General features: G+C 39.5%; 1 protein-coding gene across 1 annotated transcript in view; it reads left to right on the top strand.

Moving 5' to 3' along the window:
* Window positions 1–6,134: 6,134 nt before the first annotated feature.
* LOC306703749 (nck-associated protein 5-like) overlaps window positions 6,135–17,910 on the top strand; it is a gene marked incomplete at both ends in the record, with an annotated part of 38,462 nt that continues 26,686 nt past the window's right edge. Inside the window, 3 exons of the mRNA XM_079169814.1 lie at window positions 6,135–6,163; window positions 12,469–12,559; window positions 15,311–15,472. Of these exons, the coding sequence (XP_079025940.1) occupies window positions 6,135–6,163; window positions 12,469–12,559; window positions 15,311–15,472 (282 nt within the window). The remainder of the gene's footprint in view (window positions 6,164–12,468; window positions 12,560–15,310; window positions 15,473–17,910) is intronic.

A 17,910-nucleotide genomic window follows, 5' to 3' on the forward strand; every position in this document is an offset into this window, starting at 1 on the left:
TGCATACATAAATACAGTGGGGACCACAATAAAAAAAAACTTGACTTGTTTCAAGTGCTACAATTTACATTTGTTTCAGTGAGAAAACAGGTCAAACACTGACAGGTTGACAGGTCAAATTACAAAGTAAATCTCTATCCTTCTGTATATGAGTGCATAACCTGAACAGTACAGAAAGACATAAATTCAACAAAGGAAACAAGTTTCAAACAACATGCTCAAAATTATCTAGCTGTACTGATGGGAAGCTGTGAAAATGAGTTATAAAACGTAACAAATGTAATGTTACGTTGTTTATTCTCCTGGTGTGCTCAGTATCAGTTGTCTGTGTGAAAATCCTGAGCTTGATGTTTAATAAAAGTGTAAAAGTACAGTTCCTTGTGAAAGCTACATTTCCTACTCATTTCCCAGTGTGAGTTGTACGGTACACCCACAAGACTGGCTCGCCAGTATATCAGCAGGATGTGATTTGGGGGAGAAGTATGTATTCATTAGATACCCAGGGGGCGATATCTCAGCGTGCTCCTGTCCTAATTCATTCCAACATCAATGCCAGAGGCTGAGCTGCTGCCTTGATTACACCAATTTACCCTCCCACCCACCCAAAAGGAAGACGTGTAATTACACTATTTACACTGGAGTGCTTTCCTCTCTGAAAGGTAAAAGTAAACACACTCTAGCTTTGTTTTTTCTCTGCCAGTCGTTGTGATTGAAAAGCACAATAAATGTCTAACTGTTTGTCTCTGTGACGCTGATGTAGAGAAACACAAACGGCTCTCAGGATATTTAAGGGCTGTAACAAAGGGTCTAATGTGGACTGAATAATGTAATCTAATGGAAGGGTAGTGATCAGTGTAACGTTCACAATCAGATTAAAGATAGAAAAGCAAAATGTTTTAAAGATGACTCAGATCAGTTTCTTTAGACTGTAGACAACAATGCAAAATATCTATAAAGCTGCAAGCTAAATTGATTAACATAACCTGAAGTATTTACATTTTTTAAGCTGATAATATTGCTGTTTTATTCAGGATATTTATTATTGCCTCCGCCAAGGAGGTTATGTATTCGGTTTGATTTGTTTGTCAGCAGGATTAGGATATAACTACTGGCCTGACTTTCACAACAGAAAGGGCGTGCAATGGCCATGGAGGAACCCGTCCTTTTAGTTTGTTTGCGCTACTCAAGTGCCCTTCTAGTTTAACCTGTGACTGATAGTATGTTCTCCCTCTCTTTATGAATAAATAATTCAGAAGGTCTAAATATAGAAGAAACTGTCTTAAAAGGTATAACACAGTGCCTGAGAGAGCTCAAGGTACAACTACTTACAAGAACAAAAACACAAGCCAACTAGAAGTGGCGCTGACCGTGGCCAATCCGCTCCAAATTTTAATGGTTTCGTCCTTGGGGGAGGTACACCTACTAGCACCTAAAAAGCTCAAAAACATGTTGCAATACAGTTTTAGTACCGGTTTCTGTTAAGGTACAATGGTACCAAACTTTGCAACTTCCCTTTGTCAAGTCTCTCGGAGGTTGTGCACGATAACTGCATCCAGCTGCTGTTCATCGAGAAGAGAGTTACAGTTCCCCCTAAAATCACAAATTGTTTTACACTGCTGTGGGTGTATTGGTTAAATAAATGAGATACAACATGTTTTACAGACGCTTAGCTTCGCATTATTTTATTATAATTTTATAATTTTCCTATAATGTATCAAATAAATGTGAAAGGGGTCCCTGATAGTGCTGAACCTTCATAGAATTATCACCAGAATGTGCAGCTCCTACAGTTTTGCAGAGCTTTACAATGAGTTTCTGCTCATTGTTTATCTATCGGAGACAAAACTTTACTGTTTAGTTTCACTCTCACCGCTCTCATGTTGTTTTCAGCCCGAACACGCAGCAGAATTCATCAAAATGAGCTCTAAAAACTCACTGACTAACATTCTGAATATGGGATTGAAATTTGATTGGATATACTGGCCATAGTGTTAGCCTTCTCGTAGTCGTGCTCTTTAAAGGTAGACATTTTCACACGTCACAGTAAAGCACAAGCATGCTCTACAGGCGTAGAGAATAAAATGAATGCTGGCTGAACTCCACTAAGGGTCTTGGTATTGTTCATGCTGACTCATTGTCACACAGTCATGATTTACTGGGACGCTTAAACAGAAAAATCATATTCTTTTGTTTCCCCAGGAAACTTCCAGTCTGTGTGTGTCATCTTGTCAAAATATGGTCTCTAGCTGTGTTTGCTTGTGGTTTCTGTGTTTGCAGCGTGTCTCTGAATGCTGCGTATGCATTGTCAAAATTGCTGAATCTGTTTCTCAGTTTTCTTGTGTTTTAATTGTTATTTTCTGTGTGTTATCAGTGGCAAAGACGTTTTCTTCATTCGCTTTTCTTTTGTCAATTTGCTTGCGCTGTCTCAAGTTGCTTCATCATCTATATCGAGATGCTGAAAGTAGCCTGTACTTAATTTTTGGAGTACAGTATACTGGCATCTTCTGATGTGACTACTCTTATGTATTATCTGATTCACAGCCAAAATCCTTTATTTTTTATATCTCTAAGTCTTTATCCAGTTGAGATGTATGAATGAATGAAACCTACCACTGTGGAAAACTAAACGGACCTCTGTTGGTAATTGTTAAATTAGTACACTGGTGAGATCTTGTCCAAAGAACAGCGTGCCACTGTCTATTAATAGAGGATGAAGTCTAAGAATGGACACCCTCAGTGGCATTGGCACACAATGCTGTGTGTTTACAGTAGTTTAGTTATTTTACTTATACAGTGTGAATGTCTACAGTGTCACCATGGGTATATTCGAAGGGTTTCATTTCTTAATGAGGTATCTGCTATTTGAGAAATGAGACACCCACTCTTTAATGAGTCACTGTACAAAATGAGCAATTTGTTTTATTACAAATAATTGTCTAACCGAGAATAATACGTCGTTGAGGAAAAACTTTTGTAAGTAGAGATTTTCTTTGTTATTAAATTTGTACATTCTGACTTTGGATTTGTCTGACAAATAGGAAACAGTGGATACATTTTGTTTAACAGGTGTGAGAAGTGAGGTACTTTTCCTTTCAAAACAAATGTATGATTTCTGAAAAGAGTGTCACACGACTCATTTAAAGGCGACATGTGGCTCAGCTAAATACACCAACACCTCTGACTTGAGGTGTAATCTGGCTGGCAGGCGGGCAGGTGCGTCTCTGTTACAGTGTGGCTGGAAGGAGAACAGACAAACATACGAGGAGACAGGCGATACATTCAGATGGTGAAAGACTAGTGAGGAAAATGAATGAAGAACTCCATCTACTGGCCAACTATTGGGACAACACATACTTGAAAAGTTATGGCTTGAGCATTACATAAATGACGTAAAAACAAAATCTCTCCAAAACCGTTGCAATATTATATAAAACCAAAGATACTTTAAATCAGAACTTATTATACTCTTGTGCTATCAGAGTTCCACACAATACGCTACCGTGTGGAGGTAAACACGCACAAAACCAACAGTAATCAAATTTTCATGCTTCAGAAACCAACAAACCAACCAACGCATTATTTATTGACTTGCATGCTATTCTCTTCCCAGAGCTTGTTTGAAATGAGAGAATTATTTATTTAGGGGAAGAGGAAATATATATTAGGACAAATCTTAAATTATTATTGTGCATGAAACGTTTGGAACTTTGTTTTGATTTTGCAGAGACTAAACCTAGACGTGTAAGGGTTGCATGTTGTAAAAAGGGTAGAATAATTTTCAGCTTCAGCTTACATTATTAAGTTATTACATATTACTTATAATGCCTTATTGTTATTTATTTATACGTGCATTATCTTTAGAAAATTGTTAATAGGGCCTGAAATAAAGCACTGCTACTACTACTACTACTACCATTACTACTACTTCTTTTGGCAATTTCATTAGGAGACTATACTGTGTGCTGTCGACTGGAAGATGGCTTTTCTCAGAACAAGGTGGAAAAAGCATTTGGGCATTCGGTAACTTGATTAACAATGTGGCTTAACAGCTTCAGTCATGTGGACCTGTTTTACAGCACACTTGTTATGGCAGACAAAACACACTGTGTAACTTATAACTTAAATAAAGGCTCCATTCCATTAAGTGTCCCAGTAAGCAAAGACAGTGAGCCCAAATGTACACTGAGCCTGGAACTGAAAATGTAAATCATTATCATTAGTAATTTCACCTGTGCTTTTCCTGCTATGACGATGCGAAGCCTCTCTTTGTTAGGTCCTCAGGATTCACAGCAGGAGGGGACAACAGGTGGATGAACATTGAAATGATTTATATTGAAACTGTGCAGTGATCCTGCAGTAATCTGCAAACATCACTAGATGGCAGTGCCGATTCAGGGTTCACGTGTGTGACAGGTCCCTCAAAATTTAGCTTTTTCGTTTTTTAGATATGTCCTTCCCTTTGCATGAAAAGAATGAAAATACTCAAATGTTTTTTTTATGACACCAGCTATTCTTCACGGTGTTTACATGCTCTTCTGGGATGAAGGACAGACAAACGAGGGAAAATCTGATGGAATACATTCTCAAAAAGAAAGAAAAATATATGTAAAGTGGACTGATTATTTAACACATCCAATGACTAATTGAATGACCCTGATGCATGTACAGGGTGGACAGGTTGACTGTTAATTCTGTAAAGTATTGTTTCAGTTTCGGCTACCCTGCTATATGTGTGGCTGGTTCACACGTGTAGATTATTTTTCCTTAGCATTCATTCAGCATTCTGGTCACAATAGTAGCAGCAATACTAGTAATCATAGCAGTTGTATAGACCTTTTACAAAGCAACCATTCTGATGTGTGTGTATCATCAACAGCACATGTAATTAATACCATTAATGGTGGCTGTTTTTAATATTTAGTTTTATTAATTCTAGGACTCTGTCATTGTGCATGTTGCTCACTTGTATGGCTCGTTAATGTTAGATGCACCTGTGCTTTTCCTGTTATAACGTGACAAAATGTCTGCTGTGACAAAAGTGTATAGGGTCGGTGAAAGCAGTTACAGTGGTACTAGCTGATGTAGATGTATAATCAATCCGACACATTATATTCATTCATTATAGTGTGAATTGAGATTAATCTATTAAAGTACAATACATAATTGTTTCTTTTCTTCCTGTACTGAAGCCCTGCATGGTGGAGTTACTGATTCACTGAGTCGCTGTGGCTAAAAACATGCGCCACAGCTGACTGATTATTTCTGAAACAGACCGGGAACCATTGTCATTTTTTTGATGGGCAATTCTGCTGGCCTCTTCATATCCCTCCATAGAGTGACACTAAATGTAAATTCCCCATTAAATTGATGCAAAGCAAGGATTTAACAAGCACAGAGTAATTCATAGAGATACATTGAAAGCTCCCTGCTATAGCGATGCAGGTTTATCAGGGTCATTGTGTGCAGCTGATTGACACAAATATGGTTTGCTCATTTCACGTTCACTCTCGGCAAAAGAACGAGAACAGACCACTGAAACGAATATTCTTGTGTCACAACTGTTTTCCAGCTGAGTAATATTCAGACAGGTAAACACCCAAATGACAAGCTATAAGGCAGTATGGTAATTATAATATGAACAACACCAGAACTTTTGCTACCATTAGCAGCATGATGACATCCTGGATTTCTTCATTTTCTCAAATATATATACAGGTATTTGGTTCCAAAATGACAGTTTGCCCCAAGGCCCTGTATAAATGTGAGTAGAGAGAAGGGAGTTTGCCTAAGCTGTCAGTTGTGGGGAAAACCCGTATGTCGACTCTAATTCAAAACTACAGTGTGTGAGGTGGAGAGAGGAGATGCTCTGCACCGGTCCTGCTCTTTTCTAAACTTTTCTTTTAAAAACATAGATATAAGAGGGAAAGGGAAATGAACAGATGTACTGTCTGTATCTTTGAAATCGTCAGTGGGATTATGATATGCAAGATTAACAACAACTGTACTGTTTACTCCTCTCCCCTGCAGCTACGCCACCAAGACTGATCCATAATAATAATCCCCAGCTGGAGAACAAACAACATCTGGGCGTGGAGAGAAGGGAGAGGGCTAAGTCTCAGCAGGGTGGGCGGCAGATGGTGTCACTGCAGCAGCACTTCTCCAGGTAGCACCTTCCCCACACCAACAACACGACACTGAAACACAGCGGCGTTCTCTACTAGAGCCTGACTTTTAAAGGCAAATGCTGTTGCCAATATTTGAGATCTTAACGGGGAGTACTATGTGAAAGTTATCTAAAGCCTCTTGGGGCTCCATAGGGAGTTGTACAACGTTTGATACATTTGGTTGGGGCAGAAGACTTCAGGGTTTTGTAGTTTAAAAGACATTTGCATTAAATAACAATGATTTCATTAACATTGCCATTTAAATGATTGCCCTTCTTGGTAATTGCAAATGATAGAACGTACAAATAGTCTCTGTATCCTGTCATAGGATGCGAGAACTTTCCATTTAGTTTCAGATATATACAATTTCAGAAACTACGAATGATTTCATTTACTGTCAGTAAAGAGTTACTATGACAAACAAAGAAAAGATGAGCGATGACTACAAACAATGAAACTTCAAAAGCAAGAGCAAATTTGACATTCACAAGAAGGCAAGCGAGGAATGAACAGAGTTACCATCAGCGTTGCCTTGCCAAGGTGGAGAGCATTGACAGAAAGAAAGGGACCGATGGAGGCGTCGGCCAGGTGTCAAACGCCAACTGACTGCCATCAGACAGGCGACGCTGTTTGGATCCCTGAGAAGTGAGATTTGAAAACCCACCTGCAATTATCTCCATATATTTCATGAAGTTCATTGCTTATTTAATGAACATTTTGAAACATTGTTGCCCTCAATCTCCTGTAGACAGTACAGCTTGCCAGTGTGCCAACTTTTTTTTTAGTATCAGAAAGTCTCCCCTGTGTCACAGTAGCTTATATCTCGGTAGATTAAAAGCCAGTGGCCACAACTCAATGACAAACCGTCAAAGCGGGCAACAAACAATGCATAGCACACATCCATCAAAGGCCGAACACCAAATGTGATGAACTGCTGGGCTTCAGTGGCGACATCCAACATTTTCATTAACTTGAGAGCCCACTTCATGCAGGGAACTGTCTTTGAAAGAAAAGATATGCTCAGTTTTATTGGAGTAGCCGACACTAAAACCTGATATGAAGTGTCAACCTACTGCAGCGAGAGGCTACCACTGTGTCCCCACTTATTGATCTCCCCTCCCAGCATGCCATAAAGAGAAATAATAACCGAGCGTCATGTCCAGCCAACTGTCAGGCTGCTGATGGCCCCTCATGATCCAAGTTCGATCTCATCTGCATATGCTCAGTGAGGTGTGAGATGAGGCCCGATGATTTGTGACTGTACTTTAATTCACCCCTGCCATGCAGATCTGAACCACTGCCTAATATTTAGCTGAATTAAGTTTGTTTTTTCCTCCCTGCCAGTTATCACAGAGGGATGGTACAATGAAAAAAACGATCCCCTTTATTTATCTATATCCTTTTATTTAAAAAAATGTTTTTTTGTTGACTTGTACATGGTCTATTTTTTGTTGGTGTGTCTTAGCATTAAGTTTTAAACCTGATTTAATTGTGGTATAACTTAAATAAACATATATAAATTATGTTGCACCAAACTTTCAGACTAGCTTCCTCAAAGAAAGCTACGAACAGGGGGGTCTCTTTTTTTTCTCAAGGTAAAAAAAGTTTCTTCTTGCTATACTGTTGTCCTTCGTTTTATCTTCTATTATTTGAAATGGTACACACTCCCTGTCTCCTGCGTGGGCGTGGTCATGGTGTATAATAAAAGCAGATTGGGTTTTGTTTGCATAATGAATTTACATCTTCTTCGATATTTACACAGCTAAAAGGCATATTTAGCATTACAAATATGGCTCGGGTGTTCGTGGACGTTAAATGTCACTGAAGTGTGTTGCTGAGACAGAGAAAGGTTAATTGTAATGGTAAGTATATCTAGATCCATTTATTCTTGTCACACGCAATGTCTAATCCAAAAGCAGCCTTTTTAAGTCAGTGCTCTGATGACATTTGCCGGTGATATTTCTTTAAACACTGGCCTCTAACGACCCTTAAGTGGTGCTGGTGAAGCTCTGGAGGATCATTTGTGTCTCATATTTTATTTACAGAACAACTTCATCACTCAAATCTTACAAGTTTTTTAGATATTTTCCACATGAAAAGATCTGGGTGGTTTTAATTTGAATTTAGATTTACAACAAACACTAAATCATGTCTGAGTCATTTTGTTGGCTCAGCATTTGAGATGCTACTTATCTTTTTTGTCTTGATTTATTATTTCATTATTAGAAGAAAAGTAGATTATTAAGTTTTAAGCATTTCCGTTTAATAATGTAAAAAACCTCTCTCTTTATATATATCACATACATTACATTGTATTTATGCACTTTGGGGTGGGGACGAATAAACGACATGAAAATGATGAAATACAGGACTGCAAATAGTATGTCTGGGGCTTTTATTTTAAAGATAAGAATGTGGGTCTGGTCTGCGCTGCCTTTGTCAGGGTTGAAAGGAGTAAGAAAGTTTGCTGTCTTGGTATTTCATAACTATAAGAGCTACTTCGCCCGTTCTGCACAAGGTGAAGATTGTTAAATTGGTTAAGATGTTTGTTTTAAAAAGTAAATAACTTTTTGTGTATGATTGTTAATAGTCTACAGTTTCAGCGACCTTGTTTAGCAACAAGTGGGCGTAGGAAATGGATAGAATGATGGAACACCAAACGATTCTTGTCAGTATATTTAAATACACCTAAATGCATCAGTGTGCTGCAAATGTACAGGGAGGAAAACCCTTGAGAGGAATAGTAGTGAGGTGCTTCCCCATACAGCTTGTGTTTGGCACTGGCACAGTTTTCATTAAAGTGGGGAAAGGGGTCACCTTACTGCAGGAGTTAAGGGGGAAACTAGGCCGTTCATTCATACATTGTCGTGCATTAATAGTGCAGCCTCTGGCAAAATGTCACAGAGCAGGAGAAACCCCTCTGGTAAGAAGGAAGTGGTCATTTCAATTCAGGACAAATATCTATAACATATACATACTGCAAACACATGCATGGGTGCACATGTGTGTCTGCATATGTAGAGAGTATACATGCAGCATGTGTACTGTGTATGATTCATAGTACATGATAGGTAGGTAGATCTTCCATATTTAAAGGAAGAGCTGGAATGTTATGAACCAAAATAATGCTTCGCATTTATGATTTAAAGATCACTTAGTGAAAACAAAAGCAAAACTCAATAAAATAGATCTTCCAGGAGTCCAGAGAGTTATATTTCACCTTCTATATTGATTCTATTATAGCTTAGAGAGCTGAAGTACAAGGACTAGTTTGTTAAAAAGCATAAAAAGCACCATATGTATTCATTACTTCCCAAAAGTGTAGTATGAACTGTATTTTTGTAACACTTGCTTCATACGACATTAGAATGTTTGTTTTCAATGTCCACGGAGTCAATTCTGAACTTTGCAAAAATGCCTTCTCATATTATGCAATAATCTACAACATACACTTCATTTGGAAACGCTGCTTTCATATCAGGCATTAATCTTTAACCATCGCTATCGTCTGACGAGGATTTAGTTTAAAATGAGCTTGTAAAACTGGCTACTTGTGAAACAACCCCGTAACCTTAAGTTACTGATCTGACTGTAAACACCAGGCAGTGCATGGAAAAGGAAGTCTTGGCCCGGATATCTGGCTACACCGCAACCCCAGAGATATAGCCCCTTGCCGCTAGAGGCTTAGACGTATTCAGACCGATAGCCAATGGGTTCTGAGATTGATCAGGCATTCAAACACAACATTCAAAAGGGCTTAATTCAAGATGCAATTGTTTGAAATGAAAGAGAATATTGTTTTGTTTCAGACACAACGTGATTTAGATGCTCTTTACAGTCTGCTTAACGTAGCAAAAAGCCGTTGGAACGCGGCACAAGTCAATTGTCAACAGCGCAGTGTTGCCGTTGTCATGTTCTGGTGTGTAGAGTGTTGTGAAAGCAGTTTTAATCTGTCTCTTGTGAGTTTTTACAGTGTGGCCAGAACCACAATGCAACAGACATTTCTCCAAATCCGAAGTAAGTTAGCGCAAAAGAACAACTCGGCGTTCATTCAGCAGCACTTCTGAAATGAGGTTGAACATACGGGAACAATCAGACCGCAGACATCTCTCCTGCCAGACTGCAGTCGTGAGTCTGGGATGGCGAAGAGAGTACGAGGCCTTGTTAGGTTAGAGCCGAACAGGGTAGGAGCTTGTTTTTCCCCTTTCTGAGAGCACTCGGCTGCACATTATTCCCCACATGGTCCACTGGGAGACCAAGAGACCCACTTTCCCTTCAGTGCCCAATCACAAACACAAAGTAATGACGAAGTCTGAGCCGAGGAGGCTGAGGAACCGTGTGGTTGGCCTCATTTCAAATGACCAGCACCGGTGAGAGTTCAGTTTGGAAAGCAGCGGGGGGTGAATGACTGCAGAGTGGGGGAAAAAGTGGAGGCTTTGAATGAAATATTGCTGAGAATAACATGAATGTTGAATGGAGTCAGGTGGATTTGTGCGACTTTGTGAGGAGGAAGCATGAGGAGCGAAAACTTGAAGGAGGACCGGCTCCAGTGTTAAAATGATAAAATGATCGATGGTAAATTGCGACAGTTTCATTTAGTGATGTTGAGGCTCAGATGCTGTGAAACATAACCAAAAGATGCCGAAAAAGATTTTTTGTATAACAATACCTTTAGTAGATTTAGTATCAGATTTATTCATAAAGGGCACACAGGAAGATGTGTTAACTGAACTCATACACTCTTATTAGTGGAGTAGCTGCTGAAGATTTGACCTTTGTACTCCTCACTACCACTTCAGAGAGCATTGGTGGTAACAGAGGGTGGCATCGTGCATCTGATTCAGTTTGACGGATTCGTGACCACCTCACCCGCTGATTTCATTTTGGCCGGGTTTGTTTCAGGTTAGCGGCTGTGGCTTGGGCCAGGAATGCCAATGGTGTGCTCACAGTGTAGCAGCTAGTGCTAAAGACGGTGCCACATGCATCATACACGGGGAAAAGCTGCTTTGGAAGTGACAGAGCAAAATGTCACTGCGTACAACACTATGCGGAACATGGTCAGTGTCTATCAAGCATAGACAGCTCAGAGGGTAAACAATTACAAAATCACAAGGCAAGACTACACTGCAGTGGAAGCTATTTGAGCAAATGTCAGCCGAAGTTGTATGTCGCGAAGCATGTGGAGGTAGTATATGTCTAAGGACAATGTGAGTTTCCACACAACGGCTTTCTGCAATATAAAATAAGAAAACTATTCATAATCAGAATTTACAGGCATGATTTTAGAAAATTTGAATATTTAATTTGTGTCAGATAATACCTGAAATCAAACAATACATCTATGCTAATCTTTTTTTAATGTTAACTAATGGATCAATAACTATGTGCAATGTGAAAGAGGTCACTTATATTGCTGCGCTCTGCAAGAAAAGAAAAAGATATTCTCCAAATGATTGGTAAAGTTGCTTTGTATCTGCTGGAATTAGAAACTGTTCGCTAACACGTTTTCCCATGTCAACATGAAAAGGTGATGATATGTCAATGAAGTGTTCACATTTAATTTCTGCTGCCCCAAAGTGGCCAAAATATCAGTTCTTCCTCATTAAAGCTACAGTGTTTCATGTTTTATGTGATTATTCTGAAGGCAGATTGCAGAAACATGTTGGTTTCAGGGAATCATTTACAATTTTAAGCAGCTGAACTCGATTCTTTCTTGTTAATCTGCCTGTTTAAGTATAAATAGTACAACACAGCATGAAATAAATTTAATTGCAGCTTTAACAGTGTAACCTATGCAGTCATTGCAAATGCTGAAATGTGTTCTTTAAAAGAGAAATGTCCCCATAACATGAGAACTTCCATCAACAGGTGTATCAGCTTCACAACCCCTCAGTTCTATAGCTTTGCATCCAATTAGCAACTTCATTACTGTACTCACCGAGCTGGAAACATTACATTGTTCTGCAGACATTGTTAATTTCCCTATTCAGTGCGCGCTTTGTCATAAGCTATCACATAAAGGCAGTGATCCAAATGTAAACAAAGGTGTATCCTCATAATCATTATATATATTTAAATATTTATACGTCTTCAATTGTGATAATCTTAGAAACACTCAAAATGCATCTAATTTACGGTGTTTGGTCAACAATTATTAGTTTAGCCTTTAAAATGGTTTTAAAACTTCAACTTTAGCTTCAACGTTTTTTTCCATCATGCCCATTGCGTTTTTTTGATTCTCCAGCACTTCCTCCCATCCAGTGGGTTACTCTGACCACTTTGCCTGTTTTCTTCTTGAACGCAGCATGGAGGAGACGGTGCGGACGCTCCTACAGAACCAGGACTCACTGGAAGGGCCCAAGGTGGACCCACTGGACCTCATGAAAGCATACAAGGTACAAGAGGGACCACCGGTCACTAAGTCCTTTGGTATCATTATGGTTTTATAACACTGATGTTTATGCTGTTCTTGCTCTAACCGTTTTGATTTGAATCAAATGAAATATTGTCAAGAAACTGAAAAACTTCAAATGATAAAGTGAAACAGTAGTTTGAGCTTTTTTTGTGCACTATTACAGAACTGTAACATTTGGGAGCAATTGATTTATTTTCCACTTTTCATCATCCAGATATAACACTTTAGAAAATCCGATATGGATGATTTGCCATTAGGCTTACGGTCGATCTTTTTCTGATGATGGCTTCATGTTTCAAGTCACGTTTATCATTTGCTCTATCAAGATTAAAAAGTATGCAACAGAAATGCAGCCAATTGAGATGAAAGCTGATTTATTTAAAGCGGTGTTCATTTCCGGGAGTTAGCACTTAAAATAAAAAACTAAGTCGGTACCTACCACTTGAACCCTTCGGAGGAAAGTCAAGGCTTCAACTGAATCACTTCCCTGCAAGTGCAGAATCGCAAGGACATGTGAACATCATAGTTGAACCACTGAGCTCAATACCACTACCAGCGTTTGCTCTCTGGCCATGAATACATTCAGCGTTAAAAAATGTTACAATATCTCATCTCATGAATCCTTTGCATACCCGTACGCTTGAGAATTCAAGGTTGAATTGAGCAGTCACAGCTTAGCACAAGCTGGAGTCCTTTTTCTGGCCATCTGTTGAAGGAAAGTCCAACCTGCACTTGTTTGAGTCTTCATCTTGGTCCACCAACTGCTGAGTAAAATAATTAATAATTAAGGGGAAGATCAAAATCCTGATTCAGTATTTTGGATTAGATTGGTCTTTTAGAAAACGCTGACAAAACACACAAAAAAACCTGTTTTCAAATATAGGCGGAATCTCAAAAAATAGTCAATGGAACAAACAATTAAGGCCAATAAAAACATATAGGAGGGGAATTACCTGGAGCCTGAAACAAAAAAAGAGTTATGTTATATGTACCACTCTGCTGCTCTCAGTTTCTCTTTTTCAACAGAGAGCATCATTTTATACTCCAATTAAATCCAGTTGTTTCTTCTTTATCATACGCCCGATCCATCTTTTAAAGTTTCCGTCAACTCAACCGGATGTTTTTCACATTAAAAGCATTCAGGTGAGGAGAGAGAAAGACTTTCAATGCCCTACTTTTCTGGCATCCCAACAACCAGCGAAAGCCGTGGGCTGACCGTGCTTGTTAATTTCTTGAATTTGCTTTGCCCAGCTGTGTTGTATTTGGTTGCCAGGTGCAGAGCGCCGCGGTGCACAGGTGGGAGGAGGGGTGCAAACAGGTGGAAGGCTCATTCAAATGAGGCAGTGTGATGCAAGTTGTTGACGCTTCTTTTGAAAATTGGTCATTGGACTTTACCTTAAGAATAGACGTCACGGAATTACCTCTTATCAAACGAGAGCAAACTTAATTTTGGAGCAAATGCGCAGCAATAACTGAATAATGCTTAATTTAAATAAACCATTTAAATGAATCACTCTCCAGCAGTAGGTGCATTTGAATCAGCATCAAAAACATCTTTCAATGTGGTTAAGGCAGGAACATCGTCATCAGTCTGCGTTTATCTGTAAGTGAATTTGAGTGTTTCTTTGTCCACGGCTGCTTTATACCGAATGAATAGCTTCTCCTTCAGTTCACTGAGTCCCTGCAGCCGTCTGAAAGCAGTAGGAGACAAAAGCAGGACAGCCTTTTATTAGAGAAGAGCACTGTGCCATTACACGCGGCCATCCACTGAGGTTACCTTCATCAAATCACGTGCAAAAGACCTCAGGCTGCTACAAAATAACCACACACACACACACACCTCTGCACACATAAGACTGGTCCTTTACAACTCAGTGTCCTGTTGTGTTCTGTGGAGACGTCAGATTACGAAGGCTCATTTATACCTCAGCCTCCTTTTCAACTGTTCAAATGATTGTTAAATCAGCGTTTCATTCTTTTTTCCCAAATTGCATTTAAAAACAAACATTTTAAATTTATGATGTGACCATTAACAGCATGAAATACAGTAGGAATGTGAATAAAATAGCATTGGATTGATGCAGTCATATAAACTGTTTCACCAAACAGTCTATTGTTATTCATTTAATTGTTGTGGGCTGTGGGTTTGTGATGCTGTATGTTCAGATTGCGTTGCTCTGCATCCTCCAGAGAAGTACAACAACATGACTTTCTGGAGACGCTGATTCTTGGTGTTTAACGATGAGACCATGCGATGTGACTGGCTGAGAGTGTATTTATAAGACAACACACCCTCCAATTTATATTCCTCTTCACCCGGCCCTTTTGCCCTTTGCTCCGTTGCGCATACATGAACCAAAAACAGCAGGTGCACTTGGGTAGTTTTTGGGATGTAACTAGTCAACCATACAGCTCAGTGAACCAAAGCTCAAAAAGGCTACAATTCTGCTGAAGCTTCAAAGTAAGTGTTGATTCCCCAGGGAGACTGACAGTACTGACAGTCACATACATAACAGGGGGTCATTTGATGCAATGTTACCAATGAAAGTATACTGGGGTTCATGAACTTTGAAGTGAAGTGGAAGTTTTATAAATGCAGTTAGTGGCAGCATTCAGTGTGTCGTTTATCAAGATTTATTGCTAATAGTGGAGCCCACAATGAAGAATGTGTTTTTCATTTCTTTGTGACTTGAAGGCAATGCGTCTTTGATCCGCTCTCACTGCGTTTCAGGACAAACTCCTGGAGGAAATGTGGAAGCAGCAAGACAGTCTGGAGGGTCCCACAGCCACATCCACAGCAACGGAGATGCCTGCCTCGCCCGAGGCCGGCGGAGGGTCGGATGAAAATTCAAAGGACAGCAATCCCCTGCTAGAGCGACTCCGAGCCCTGGAGGTAAAGTGGATTGCATGGTCCACTTCTTCCCCTTCCCCCTACTGTTCCCCATTTCCCCACTCCTCCTTTTTCCCATCCCTGAAATGTCACATTGATCGATATATTGAGAGCACCACTCTTCTTTTTTTTTATCAGACGTATTTCAGTAGAGACTTGGAATAATTGGGCAGCTCAAGGACGGCACACAAGGCTGTTTTTCCAAGGACTGAACATTATTGTACTGGTTACATTATGGTCTGTCTGATCACTACAAGATTTAAATGTCTTCCTATTTAAGAAAAAGGAAGGATTACAGGGTAAGGGTTGTTAAAGAAGCGACACTTTGAGTGGTTGTTTATGCAGATTAATAAAAAAATAATTAATTAGCACTTTCTTTTTCGCTATAGCACAGGGAGGCAAATTGTGGCCTGTGGACCAAATCTGGCCATTAAAATGTTTAGTTTTGTCTTACTGGCCTTCATCAAACCTTTAGAACTGACCCTGTACTATAGCTTTGAATTGCTATTTTTGTTGTGTTCGACTGGGTGTTGTGGTGAAACTTGCTTGCTGAGGGCTAGACTACATTCAATCATTAGTGGAATCTAAGATGCATAAAAATAATTCAAAAGCTGCCCAAGGTGCTGGATTCCTCAAGAACACTGTGGCATGAAAGTTTGTCAGTTATCAAATGAAAAGCATGGACTTGTTTGAAGGAAATGATCATTAACCATAACCACCGTCGCGTGTCATTCATAGCACCCGGGTCTGTAGCAGCTTTGTTTACCCGTTGAAATACCAGTGAGCCGTGTAGGTGAGAAACAAGCACAATCAGTGTTTCACCGCTGCTCTATCCATCTTTAAAAAATGAGATCACAGAAAATGAGACCCCATTATGCTGCAGGGCGGTGCAAGGGGCAAGACGGGGAACAGTGGGATACAAAGGAGTTATTCAAATCAGAAAGTGATAATTAAAATGCTGACAGGGTAGTTAACATTTGCAGCCAGTGTTCCAGTGAATGTACAGTGTGCCTCGCTGTCACACCTTGCCTGCTAAAGGTAATAGGACTTGCCATTCTGTGAGAGGTCTCCCGGCTATTATTGATCACACTTTTAGAACTACTGCAAAGCCAAGCCTAAAGGTAAAATCCTCCCAGAAACAGGATTCACTTTGCTAATTCTGCATTTGTTTTACTGGATTTTATTTTGTGATGGTCGTATATGGTCGTAAGATATGATCAGTAATAACGATTGTGCTTTACCTTAAAGGGTTACTTAGTTATTTTGTTCAACCTGGACCCAATTTCCTCATGATTTCTGATGCATAGGGACAACAATTTCTGAAATTGGTCTGGTACTGAGCATGTAATGCAATGTATTGAGGCCAGCTGGCTCTGTAATTTACATTCACTAATAGTGCTTATTTATTTGCCGTGGCAGGCTCTGATTGTTATTATAAGTGTCTGACAACATTGTGGAAAGAGTCCCGCTCAAGGAGAAGTCTCGTTCTCAAATCTTGTGAGGTGATGATTTTCCATGTCATGGCAGAATGTTTAGATGAGTAAGATCTTTGAATTCAATGGCCGCCCTTGGCTTGTTTATTTGGGTCCGAGTATAGGGATATTCAGATTTCACTACGAGACTTCTCCTTGAGCTTGGACACTAAAACAAACAGACTGGATCAAACGAAAGGCAAGTTAAAACGTTTTATAATATAAAGTTCTAATAACAATCTGATCCCGTTAGAGGCAAAACCAAGCGCTGTTACTGGACGTATCCTTACATGTAGGCAGCTCGTTTGCCCTCGCAGCTCATTTAGCGGTTGCATATTACAGTTATCCCTCAATGCTTGAGGAACATACATTTGTTTACCAATAGAATTTCATGATTCCACTTCTACCACATACCTGGAACTTTTGCTGTAACCATGGTGCTCTTTTATGAAATACTTGTGAAAAAAGTCATTCTTGGCTGATCAGGAGTAAACTCGTTAAAAGCCTTTTTTTTATTCTAAGAAAGCAGGGATCGTCGTAGTTTGAAGCTTAGCTTACCGAGCCTCTGTATTTGACACATTTGGAGTGAGAATGTATTGGAAGACCTGAGGTCATACGGACAAAAAAGTCAGACAATTTTAAATTGCAAAAAAAAATTTAAGTCCTACAAATTGTCCTTGTCCAAACATGCATAGTGCATCAGAGTACAGCTCACGTGCAAACTGATGGCATTTGTGAAAAGCCTGACTTTTTCTGAAAAACACAATGTATAACTCTGCTAAAAGCCTGTAAATAAAGTGCGAAAACCAAGCAAATGATTCAATTCAAACTGACCAAACAGCCAATACATTAGCAGATGTTCATTATTTTATTGATTGATTGCCTGCAGCATATGCAAACCACATCATACGGGCATCAAAGCTGTCCTCATCACTGCAAAGACAACAAAGTTGCATCCCACATCCTGAT

This window comes from Pholis gunnellus, assembly GCF_910591455.1.
Source record: "Pholis gunnellus genome assembly, chromosome: 12".
In the NCBI taxonomy this organism is placed as follows: Eukaryota; Metazoa; Chordata; class Actinopteri; order Perciformes; family Pholidae; genus Pholis; species Pholis gunnellus.